Below are 12,393 nucleotides of genomic sequence, written 5' to 3'. Positions count from 1 at the left end.
GTTGGTGTACGTCCTGGTACATAGGCTGGTACAGGTGCTGGGCAGGCAGCGCACGGTGACCCCACACTGTCTGGTATATGTGCTGGTGTATGTCCTGGTACATAGGCTGGAACAGGTGCCGGGCAGGCTGGTAAAGGTGTCGGGCAGGCAGCGCACGGTGACCCCACACTGTCTGGTGTATGTCCTGGTACACAGGCTGGTACAGGTGCCGGGCAGGCAGCGCACGGTGACCCCACACTGTGAGCCCCCTCCTCTCGGCACGGCGGTGGCTGGCTGCTGTGGGAAGCTCCCGGCAGGGCGGATTGATGGAGATAGAGCAGGTTTATGGTAATGAGATGCGGAGGGGGAGGAGGAGAGGAGCGGCGCAGCCTGTGAGGGGGTGGGAGCCATTTTGGACTCACTCGTAAAGTTACCGTGGGACCTGTGGGTGAAGTTGCGGAGTGCCCGGCATGCCGCCCCGCAGCCCGCGCTGACTGGAGATGTGGGCGCTGTGCTTGTGTGTGCTCGGGCTGCTGCAGCCGGCGGACGGGCTGGATGCTCACCTTTATCCCGGGGCAGCGGTGAATGTGTCCCTGGGCTCGGACTGGACGTACCGGCTGCGGGGGGTGATGAGCGGCGCTGTGGAGACGGAGCAGGGGCGGCTGAGGCTGCGGAGCGGAGCCCGGTGTGAGCCGCTGTCGCCGCTGTCTGTGGATCTGCGCTCCAGGAGCCGGCGCACCGCTCTGTACATCAGGCTGGACGTGCGGGCTCACGGGCAGCGCTGCCACCTTCAGCACCGGACTGTGGACGTGGAGTACGAGGCGGGCACGTCCCTGTGCTCCCCGGAGCTGGTGGCCCGGACTGAGGAGCTGCTGCGGGCATCGCTGGGGGTGTCGGAGTGCAGGTGGCGAGGACGGCGGTGTGCGGACTCTGCGGTGTGCCAGGATGCTGCCTCCCGCCGGGCTCTGCTGCTGCGGCTCCGCCTGGGGCCGGGGGGCTCTCGGGGCCACACCAGGCTGAAGCGGAGCCCTAACAACAGCCCGCAGTTCCAGCTGAGTACCTACCAGGCGTCCGTGCCCGAGAACGAGCCGGCGGGCACCCGGGTCACCTCCCTGCGGGCCATCGACCAGGACGCGGGCGATGCGGGCCGTGTGGAGTACTACATGGAGGCTCTGTTTGACAGCAGGTCTGCCGACTATTTCCACATAGATGCCGAGACTGGCACGGTGAGTACCACCCAGGTCCTGGACCGGGAGACCAAGAACACGCATGTGCTGAAGGTGACCGCCACCGATTTTGGGTCGCCGAGGAAGTCGTCGGTCACCTACCTGACAGTGACCGTGAGCGACACGAATGACCACGTCCCCGCCTTCGAACAGTCCGTATATAAGGAAAACATTAGGGAAAACCTGGAAGTGGGCTACGAAGTGATGACCATAAGGGCCACCGACGGGGACGCCCCCTCTAATGCCAACATGCTCTACAGACTGGTCAACGCCGATGGAGTGAATGCCGTGTTCGAGATAGACTCGCGATCTGGAGTAGTCAGGACTAGGGGGCAAGTGGACAGGGAGACTGTGGCTGACTACCAGCTCATCGTGGAGGCCAATGACCAGGGGAAGGACCCCGGCCCGAAAAGTGCCACGGCCACAGTGTACATCAACATAGAGGATGAGAATGACAATTACCCTCAGTTCACGGAGAAGCGCTATGTGGTACAAGTCCCTGAGAATGTCAGCCCCAACACCAAAATCCTGCAGGTCCAGGCCACGGACAAGGACAAGGGCAACAATGCCATGGTCTACTACAGCATCGTGAGTGGCAACATCAAAGGCCAGTTCTACATCCATTCATTCACTGGGGACATTGATGTTATTTACCCGCTGGATTATGAGGCTGTCAGGGAATACTCCCTAAGGATCAAAGCCCAAGATGGTGGCCGACCTCCATTAATCAACACGACGGGCATGGTATCAGTGCAGGTGGTGGATGTCAATGACAATGCCCCCATCTTTGTGAGCACCCCAGTCCAGGCCACAGTCCTGGAGAATGTCCCCATAGGCTACTCTGTAGTTCACATCCAAGCCAATGACGCCGATTCTGGAGACAATGCTCGGATACAATATAGTTTGACGGATACACCACCTAACTTCCCCTTTGTTATCAATAACAATACCGGCTGGATTACCGTGTCTGTGGAGCTGGATCGGGAATCTGTGGAGTCCTATACTTTTGGAGTAGAGGCAAGAGATAATGGAGAGCCAGTTATGAGTTCATCGGCCAGTGTGACTATAACAGTGCTGGATGTCAATGACAACAACCCCACCTTCACGGAGAAGGTCTACCAACTGAGGCTCAATGAAGACGCTGCTGTGGGTAGCAGTGTCCTCACCATGACAGCCGTGGACAGGGATGTGAATAGTGTGGTCACATACCAGATCACAAGTGGCAACACCAGGAACCGATTTGCCATCACTAGCCAGAGTGGGGGTGGACTTATCACCTTAGCTCTACCCTTGGATTACAAGCAGGAGAGGCAGTATGTTCTCACCGTCACAGCTTCTGATGGCACACGCTTTGACACTGTACTGGTCTTCATCAATGTCACCGATGCCAATACCCATAGGCCAGTCTTTCAGAGCTCACATTATACAGTAAGTGTGAGTGAAGACAAACCTATAGGCACTTCCATAGTTACAATAAGTGCAACTGATGAAGACACGGGGGAGAATGCCAGGATAACGTACATCATGGAGGATAACATTCCTCAGTTTAGGATAGACCCTGATACTGGGACCATCACCTCACTGATAGAACTAGACTATGAGGATCAGGCATCTTATACCCTGGCAGTGACCGCCAAGGACAATGGCATTCCACAGAAGTCTGACACCACCTATGTAGAGATCCAAATTCTAGATGCCAATGACAATAGTCCTCAGTTTGTAAGGGACAGGTATCAGGGTGCTGTGTTTGAGGATGTACCAGTTTCCACCAGTGTGCTTCAGATATCTGCCACAGATAGGGACTTTGGGATGAATGGGAGGGTCACCTACACATTTCAGGGAGGGGATGATGGAGATGGTGATTTTTACATTGAGTACACTTCTGGTATTATTAGGACAAATCGTCGCTTAGATAGGGAAAATGTACCTGTGTATAACCTGAAGGCATTTGCAGTAGACAGAGGGAACCCACCTTTGAAAGCCCCTGTGGACATCCAGGTTGCAGTTTTAGATATCAATGACAACCCTCCAGTGTTTGAGAAAGATGAGCTGGATATATTTGTGGAGGAGAATAGTCCAGTGGGCTCTGTTGTTGCAAGGATAACTGCTACAGACCCTGATGAAGGAACCAATGCCCAGATCATGTACCAGATAGTTGAAGGTAACAACCCCGAGGTCTTCCAGCTGGATCTCTTCAATGGGGACCTGACCGCTCTAGTGGACCTGGACTATGAGGTGAAGACGGAGTATGTCATTGTGGTTCAGGCCACCTCGGCACCATTGGTGAGCAGGGCTACTGTCCATGTCAAGCTGCTGGACAAGAATGACAATGACCCTGTCCTACAGGACTTTGAAATTATTTTTAACAACTATGTGACCAATAAGTCCAATAGCTTCCCATCAGGAGTAATTGGAAAAATCCCTGCTTATGACCCCGACGTGTCTGATACCTTACACTACAGCTTCATTCAGGGCAATGAGTTAAATCTTCTCATCCTGGATCCATCCACTGGAGATCTGAAGCTCAGCAGAGACTTGGACAACAATAGACCCCTGGAAGCCATGATGAGAGTTGCTGTTACTGGTGAGTCATTCAGTACTGTCTCATATCTGTATATGTATGATGATAGCATGCAGATTATCCGTCACTGTACACAGTAATGCGTATACATGTAACAGGTGTAGCAGCTGCGCTCAGCCTGTAGGACCATGTGCTGGAGATTTACAACCTCTGCTGTCTTGTCTGCCTTCTGCTTAGCTGGGGAATCTGCAGCACGTATTGAAGGCACTGTGACGGGTTTTTCTTGATCTGTGTGATGCTTTACAAATGCGTTTGATATCTATTATTATACAAATTCTGTTGTATTATTGATTTTATTCTTGTTTCTTTATGTAACCGAGTACTGGTGCAGGAGGGGCACATCTGCAGTGCCTGGGTGCATGCACACGGGCTCTGAATACACGCATGGCTGTAGTGTAGAATAGCCGCCAGGGCTTCATCTCATGCGGCATCACTGGATCTAGATTGACCGACTCATTTTACAGGTGACCGTGGCTTCAGTGATTATTCTCAGTGTGTATGGCTTGTTTTCAGTCTGATCAGTCAGCAAAGCATACATGACACTTGCTTTACTAGTCCAGCCCTTCCTTCATCAGTGTTATAGCAGTCTAGAGATGTCCATTAGGCAGTACATACAGCTCGTGAAAAATCATTTGCGTCATATCCGTGTCTCAAGTATCAAGAACTGGCCTCTTTAGTGAGGTTGGCAAACACTCTGCAAGCATAAAGGGGTTGTTCACATTTGTTGACTTTTTTACATAAATGCACACATTATGGGGTTAAAAATCATTTTTCAAATTGGGTTTTAGTAAAAAATGTTCACCGTTTTGCTTTTACCGGCTCTTTGTTTCCCTGCAAATTCAACTTTGATGTGGTTTGTTGTCATAAATCAGCTGAGAACAAGACAGATAAATGACTCTGCTGTTAGAACAGCACACTGATGGATTCTCAGTTATCTCATGTTTTTGGGATGACCCCTTTAACTTGTTTATGGAATAAGGTGAGATAAAGTACAAATTATAGACTGTATATAGCAAAATAGTATTTTATCCTCCCCTCCAAGCTCCTGTAAAATGCATGTTGGTTTTTCTGCTGCTTTTTTAATGCAAATTTTAAGCTGCGTTTTCCAGTGTCAGCAAAAGCTATGAGATTTCCGAAATCTCATGTACACACTTGTTTTTTTCCCCGACTACAGTGTGTCACTTCTTTCAGTGTGTCACTTCTTTCAGTGTTATTTCAGTGTTTATTCTCCCATAGAAAGCGATGAGTAAGTGCAAAAAAAGCAACAAGAATGCAGATATCGGGTTTTGTGGCATTTTTGGTGCAAAAGCCTAAGGGTATGTTTCCACATTCAGGAAACGCTGCGTTTTTGACGCTGCGTTTTTCCGCAGCGTCAAAAACGCAGCATCCAGATGTTACAGCATAGTGGATGGGATTTCATGAAATCCAGACTCCACTATGCGTTAAAAAACGCATGCGTTTTTGCCGCGAAAACGCATGCGTGGTGCGTTTTTTCGAAACGCAGCATGTTGCTACTATGAGCAAAACACGCAGGTACACCGCAGGTGACCTGCCAGTGACCTCAGGTGCAGTTTTGGTCAGGATTTTACCTGCATAAAATCCTGACCATAGCCCGAAGCAAAACTGAACGTGGAAACATACCCTAAGGAAGTTGTATCATGAGGTTTTTTTTTGGGGGGGGCACTAAACTTTATCAGCACGCACAAGAGACAAATGTACCTGATAAAAACGCAGCAAATATGCAGCAAAACCTGCTTTTTCTAAGCAGCTTCTTTAGAGCAGGTCTTGTCTGCAGAAAAAAATGCAGGAAAAGTGCAACGTGTGAACATAGCCTAAGAGAAGGGGGTTTGTGGTCGTGAAGCGTTTTTTAGAGGTTCTCCTATGGTATATTTGGGTTAGAAGCTACTAAACAATGTTAATGATGGAACCTTACAATGAGTTCTGAATGTCAGTAAAGAAAGTGCATAAAGAAGACTTGTCAGCTCTTTTGTCTGAGCACTTACTGACAGTTATCATGGTGATTACTGTTATATCCCCTGATAATATTCAGAATACTACAGGGCTATATATATATATATACACTCACCGGCCACTTTATTAGGTACACCATGCTAGTAACGGGTTGGACCCCCTTTTGCCTTCAGAACTGCCTCAATTCTTCGTGGCATAGATTCAACAAGGTGCTGGAAGCATTCCTCAGAGATTTTGGTCCATATTGACATGATGGCATCACACAGTTGCCGCAGATTTGTCGGCTGCACATCCCAAAGATGCTCCATACAAGGCAGGATGGATCCATGCTTTCATGTTGTTTACGCCAAATTCTGACCCTACCATCCGAATGTCGCAGCAGAAATCGAGACTCATCAGACCAAGCAACGTTTTTCCAATCTTCTACTGTCCAATTTCGATGAGCTTGTACAAATTGTAGCCTCAGTTTCCTGTTCTTAGCTGAAAGGAGTGGTACCCGGTGTGGTCTTCTGCTGCTGTAGCCCATCTGCCTCAAAGTTCGACGCACTGGGCGTTCAGAGATGCTCTTAGGCCTACCTTGGTTGTAACGGGTGGCGATTTGAGTCACTGTTGCCTTTCTATCAGCTCGAACCAGTCTGCCCATTCTCCTCTGACCTCTGGCATCAACAAGGCATTTCCGCCCACAGAACTGCCGCTCACTGGATTTTTTTTCTTTTTCGGGCCATTCTCTGTAAACCCTAGAGATGGTTGTGCGTGAAAATCCCAGTAGATCAGCAGTTTCTGAAATACTCAGACCAGCCCTTCTGGCACCAACAACCATGCCACGTTCAAAGGCACTCAAATCACCTTTCTTCCCCATACTGATGCTCGGTTTGAACTGCAGGAGATTGTCTTGACCATGTCTACATGCCTAAATGCACTGAGTTGCCGCCATGTGATTGGCTGATTAGAAATTAAGTGTTAACAAGAAGTTGGACAGGTGTACCTAATAAAGTGGCCAGTGAGTGTATATAGCCTTAGGGTATGTGCACATGTTGCGGATTTTAGGCTGGTTTCACACTTGCGTTTTTGTCTGCAGCGTTTTTTGCACAAAAAACGCATGCGTTTTTTTCCTATATTTAACATTGAAAACGCATGCGTTTTTTGCACATGCGTTTGGTCGCGTTTTCAAACGCATGCGTTTTTTGTCTGCATGCGTTCATTTTCAAAAATGCTACCTGCAGTATTTTCTTGCGCGTTTTTTTGCCGCGAAAAAACGCATGCGTTTTGTCGCGGCAAAAAAATGCATTGCTGTCTATGTAAACGCATGCGTTTTTAAGCACATGCGTTTGTTTGCGCTAAAAACGCATGCGTTTTTATAGAAAAAAACCAGAAAACACACTGAAAAGCCACCCACCACCATCAAGGTGATAAAGGGATCCAAACCCTAACCCTAACTCTACCCCTAACCTCACCCCTAACCGTTTAATGAACATTTTCTGACAGTCATATTGCCACGTATTTAAGTGCCACGTATCACGTATTTCAGTGCCACGTATGCCACGTGCCACGTATTTAAGTGCCACGTGCCACATATTTAAGTGCCACGTGCCACGTATTTAAGTGCCACGTGCCACGTATTTAAGTGCCACATGCCACGTATTTAAGTGCCACGTGCCACGTATTTAAGTGCCACGTGCCACGTATTTAAGTGCCACGTGGCACGTATTTAAGTGCCATGTGCCACGTATTTAAGTGCCACATGCCACGTATTTAAGTGCCACGTATTTAAGTGCCACGTATTTAAGTACCACGTATTTCAGTTGCACGTATTTCAGTGCCACGTATTTCAGTCACGTTTAGGGTTAGGGGTAGGGGTAGGGTTAGGGTTTTCTTGTTTTTTCTTGTGTTTTCTTGTGTTTTCTTGTGTTTTTCTATAAAAACGCATGCGTCTAAAAAACGCATGCGTTTTACCGCGTTTACATGCGTTTTTCACACATGCGTTTTTTTTAAAAAACGCATGCAGATAAAAACGCAAGTGTGAAACCAGCCTTACTGCGGATCCGCAGCAGTTTTCTATGCAGTGTACAGTACCATGTAAACCTTTGGAAAACGAAAATTGCTGTGCACATGTTGCGGAAAATTCCGCAGCATGTCAATTATTTGTGGGGAAACGCAGCTTTTCTGCACCCATTGACTATACATTGAGTGAGGCAAATCCGCACATCAAAAAACGCAAGACATTCCGGAACAAATCCGCAAGAAACTTGCATCAATTCCGCATTAAATCCGCAACCTTTTTGGCCTGCGTTTTCTGCCAAGAGATGCAGATTCTGTGCAGAAAATTCCGCAGGCCAGTCTGCAACGTGTGCACATACCTTTAGACATACCTGCTGTGTTTATGAAAATAGATCTCCAAATCGCAGGAAAACCTGATATTTGACATTTTTGTGTATCACACTTATTTGTTACTGTTGTTATGTAGGTACACTTGTCTTGCAATTAAGTGATTCCGTTGCCCTGTAGCTTTGTAATATAAGCCGTGTCAAGATTGGCTCGACCGTGTAGTTTTTTGCATTGCTATGTATATTCATCTACATGTAGGTAATCCGCCCGTATAGCTACACGAAGAACTTGGAGCTTGACTGGAATATTAGAATGTTTTATTATAGTTGCTTGTTCTTAGGGAAATTCCAGTTTAAAGGGAACCTGTCACCATGTTTTTGGAAGATGGGATAAAAATAGCGTTAAATAGGGGCAGAGGTGGGCGTTACATTAGTGTGTTTGTTATGCGTTTATTACCCACCTAAGTTGCCGAAATACCTTTGCAAAGTCTCCGTTTTCGCCTGTCAATCAGGCTAGTCTGGTCAGATGGGCGTTGTCTTCCCCCAGATTTTGCGTAGTTTTCCGTTGGTGGCGTAGTGGTGTGCGCATGCCCAAGGTCCCGAATCCTCTGCCAGGGGATTTCAAAGAGCGCGGTGTCCGTTATTGCATTGGTGATCGGTGGGCGCGGCCATCTTCCTTTGGCCGCGCGTGCGCAGAAGCGGCGCTCTGCTGGCCGCGGCATCAGGAAAATGGCCGCGGGATGCCGCGCGTGCGCAGATGGATATCGCGGCGGCCATTTTCCTGAAGCCGCGGCCAGCAGAGCGCCGCGGCAAGCAGAGCGCCGCTTCTGCGCACGCGCGGCCAAAGGAAGATGGCCGCGCCCACCGATCACCAATGCAATAACGGACACCGCGCTCTTTGAAATCCCCTGGCAGAGGATTCGGGACCTTGGGCATGCGCACAACACTACGCCACCAACGGAAAACTAAACAAGATCTGGGGGAAGACAACGCCCATCTGACCAGACTAGCCTGATTGACAGGCGAAAACGGAGACTTTGCAAAGGTATTTCGGCAACTTAGGTGGGTAATAAACGCATAACAAACACTCTAATGTAACGCCCACCTCTGCCCCTATTTAACGCTATTTTTATCCCATCTTCCAAAAACGTGGTGACAGGTTCCCTTTAATAACTGACTACATTAGACACATAGGAGCCATGTACGGTGGTGTTTCTAGAACCTGATGGCTACTTTCTGTGTATGCCTATGTGTAGTGGCTTATGTTGGGTACTCACTCTAGAGCTGATTATTTCTGAACCAATGGCCAGTTGTAACAAATGAGCATGTGCGGCCAAAGGAAATCTAGGCTATTTGTGATGTCATCCAAAAAAGCAGTAAGCGCCTGTACTATGTCATCTACTCTCATGTTTGCTTCATGTGCCATTTTGTGTATGTAAATGTGAAAAAGGAGCCATCTGCTCACCTGTCCAGGTGCACGATAAATGCTCCAGTAAGAGCAAAAGGCACAAAAAATTGTTGAACCCAACAGCATAAAAATTAAAAAAGCAAAAAAGAAATATCTGCTGTGCTCCCAGGGAACATGTTTCAGACCTGCATGGTCCGTTGTCAGGCTTTTTTGTGCTGTTGTGTTCATCCATTTGTTGTGCCTTTTTCTACTACTGGATCAATAAAGCAATTCTTTTAAGAAGATATGAGCTCCGGCTGTCGTCTGGTCTGCTGCATTTTATGTATGTATCCTGCATTAGAATGTGGGCACCGATAGTTCCTCAGTGGGACTGTAAAGTTAGGGATCACCTTATAGTGGATGCACTCCTACATTGCAGCCTATATAATGTAATATGAAATGGTGTATATGCAGTATAAATGGGCTACACGGTGGCTCAGTGGTTATTACTCTGCAGCGCTGGGGTCCTGGGTTTAAATCCCACCAAGGACAGAATCTGTAAGGAGCTTGTATGTACTCTCCATGTTTGTGTGAATACTCCGGCTTCCTCCAAGTATGTAGATAGTGAACACCAATGGGGACAGGGATGACCATGTTCTGTGGAATATGATGGCGCTATATAAGCAATGCATAATAATGCATATGTACAATATATTATGACTGTATACTCACCTTAGTCTATAATTGATATGAGTGGGTTTCATATTCTGTTCCCCCTTCCATATGTTGTTTGAAAAGTCCCATTTCGGAGGAGTACTGTAAGTGATGTTTGTGGTGCAGAGAGGACTGATCCCAGCTCCTGTTCTTTCTGCCCATAAACTTTCCCCTCTTATCTAAAGACAAGGCACAGACACAGACTAAACAGCTCCTGAAGGATTCCTGCCAGAGCCAGGACTGACATGTTAGGACAGCGCGTAGAGCTAGGCTTTTGTATAATTGGATAAGGAAATTCTGGATCACTTTACAGAGGTATCAGTCAAAGCCAAGCTAATCACGTAACGCAATGCCTGTGTGCTGATTTTTTTTTCCTTCTCACATTGAGCATATTTTTCATGGGAAAATGAGCTTTTGGCAGCATTCGCCTCCATACAGCAACAAGACCTTTTTCTTCTGTATATGTAGGATTTAGCTGAGAGTTCAGTTAAACAAGCGACAGCAAAGAGCCCCCAAGATCCCTGACAGGGGTCCTTAAAGAACACAAACCACTGAACTTGTAGTCATGCTTTTGCCATAGATGATGTTCTGCACACAAGGCTGTAAATGTTATGACATGCCGCTTGTAGTGTCCGTCAGTGTATGTTCACATGGTGCAATTCCAGCACCTTGCAAGTGGGTTGGATTTTACTAACCACAAGCACAGAGGTATTAGGGCGTACTACAAATCCTCCAAATCTGCAGCTTACTGTGCTGTATATTGATTTGCCATGGATTATGCCCGAGTGGTCTTCCAAATCTGAACGTACACTTACCTTACTATAATGCTGTAAGTAACAAATATAATACCCATTTCACCCCCCAAAAAATGTAAACCTTAATATTTGCAAAATACATCCTATTGTTGTCAGTCCTTTTTGTAAAATTATAACTTGTGTAAATATTAACTAGTTATACCTGTGTCTACGGGCTCCAGTAGACGTCCACGCAAATTAACAACTAATGCACGGATTGGCAGCAGGTCTCCTGACTGGAGTGTGGCAGCCTCATACAAATATATGAAGCGGTCACACGGCCAGTGCATGCATTGTGGTCTGTGGTCGGACCGAAATCCGCCGACGTCTTCATGTCCCACGATCCGGAACTAGCAGCGCTTTGGATGTACCTCATGTTCTCTGCGTCCAAAGTGCTGCCTTATATTGAGTGCAGGTAAATCCGCATGTGATCACTTAATCATGAAGATATACAGCATCCAATATTGGTAAAATTTCTCTTGCGGAGACTCGCGTCTCCACAAGAGAAATAGACATGCTGCAGTCTTGATAGACGTGCCGCATGTCCGTCTCTGCGGGTGATCCGCAGGCGTCGTTGTACGTATAGTGAACATGGGGTTTCTAGAAATCCCATCCACAATGCTGTAACAGCTGGATGCTGCGGGTTGGACGCTGCCTAAATACACAGCATTAAACCCGCAGGTTACACTTTGTGGCCATGTTAACTTTTTTTTTTAAATAATGACAAAAAAAGTAACACTGCTGCACCATATGATGGCTTGCTAACTGCCAATATAGCTAATGGAGTATAATAAGCAGCTTTCCTAATATCCTGAATGGCAAATCTGCCTGTTTAGGTTGTTTCTTTTTCCTTGATCTGCTCCATTGGGATCTGTAAAAACTTTTTTCTGAGTGATAACATGGCCCGTTCAGAAAGAGTGCCATAGTGATTAAATTGCTTAATAATCTCATCAAAATCAGCAGGATCCAACTACAACCGTCTCCTATCTATGGCCGTAGTACATTTCCAATGGTTTTCTCACATTATTATTTTAGGCTGCAACATACGTCATGTGGCATAAAGATCACAATGTCACTTGGTGGCATCAAAACCAGTGATTGTCAATGGGGGCCACATACTGACACTTGTTCTACTTTGTCCCCAGAGACTTCAGTCTAAAGGCCCCGTACACATTAGATGGCTGACACCTGAAAGATGCTGCGGATTGTTCGGCTGACAGCCATCTTATACAACTTTCCCATACACAGAAGCCCTTGTTATCAGAACTATATAATACAAAAACTCTTTGTTGTCCATAACAGCCAATTACAGCACAGCTCCCATTTTACCAGAACTGTTTAAAAAATAAAAGCTGAACTGCGATTGGTTGTTATAGGCAACAAGGAGAGATTTTGTTTTAGACAGTTTTGATAATTG

General features: G+C 47.0%; 1 protein-coding gene across 3 annotated transcripts in view; it reads left to right on the top strand.

Moving 5' to 3' along the window:
• Window positions 1-400: 400 nt before the first annotated feature.
• Window positions 401-12,393, top strand: part of CELSR1 (cadherin EGF LAG seven-pass G-type receptor 1) — a 233,652-nt gene continuing 221,659 nt past the window's right edge. For 2 of the 3 annotated variants that reach the window (XM_077264846.1, XM_077264845.1), the window contains exon 1: window positions 401-3,789. In XM_077264846.1, coding sequence (XP_077120961.1) covers window positions 480-3,789 — 3,310 coding nt within the window. In that variant the 5' untranslated portion in view covers window positions 401-479. The remainder of the gene's footprint in view (window positions 3,790-12,393) is intronic. The other variant, XM_077264847.1, reaches the window with a different exon arrangement.

This window comes from Ranitomeya variabilis, chromosome 5, assembly GCF_051348905.1.
Source record: "Ranitomeya variabilis isolate aRanVar5 chromosome 5, aRanVar5.hap1, whole genome shotgun sequence".
Classification (NCBI taxonomy): Eukaryota; Metazoa; Chordata; class Amphibia; order Anura; family Dendrobatidae; genus Ranitomeya; species Ranitomeya variabilis.
The sequence above is the reverse complement of the archived record's forward strand: the minus strand, read 5'-3'. Positions and strand labels throughout refer to the sequence as shown.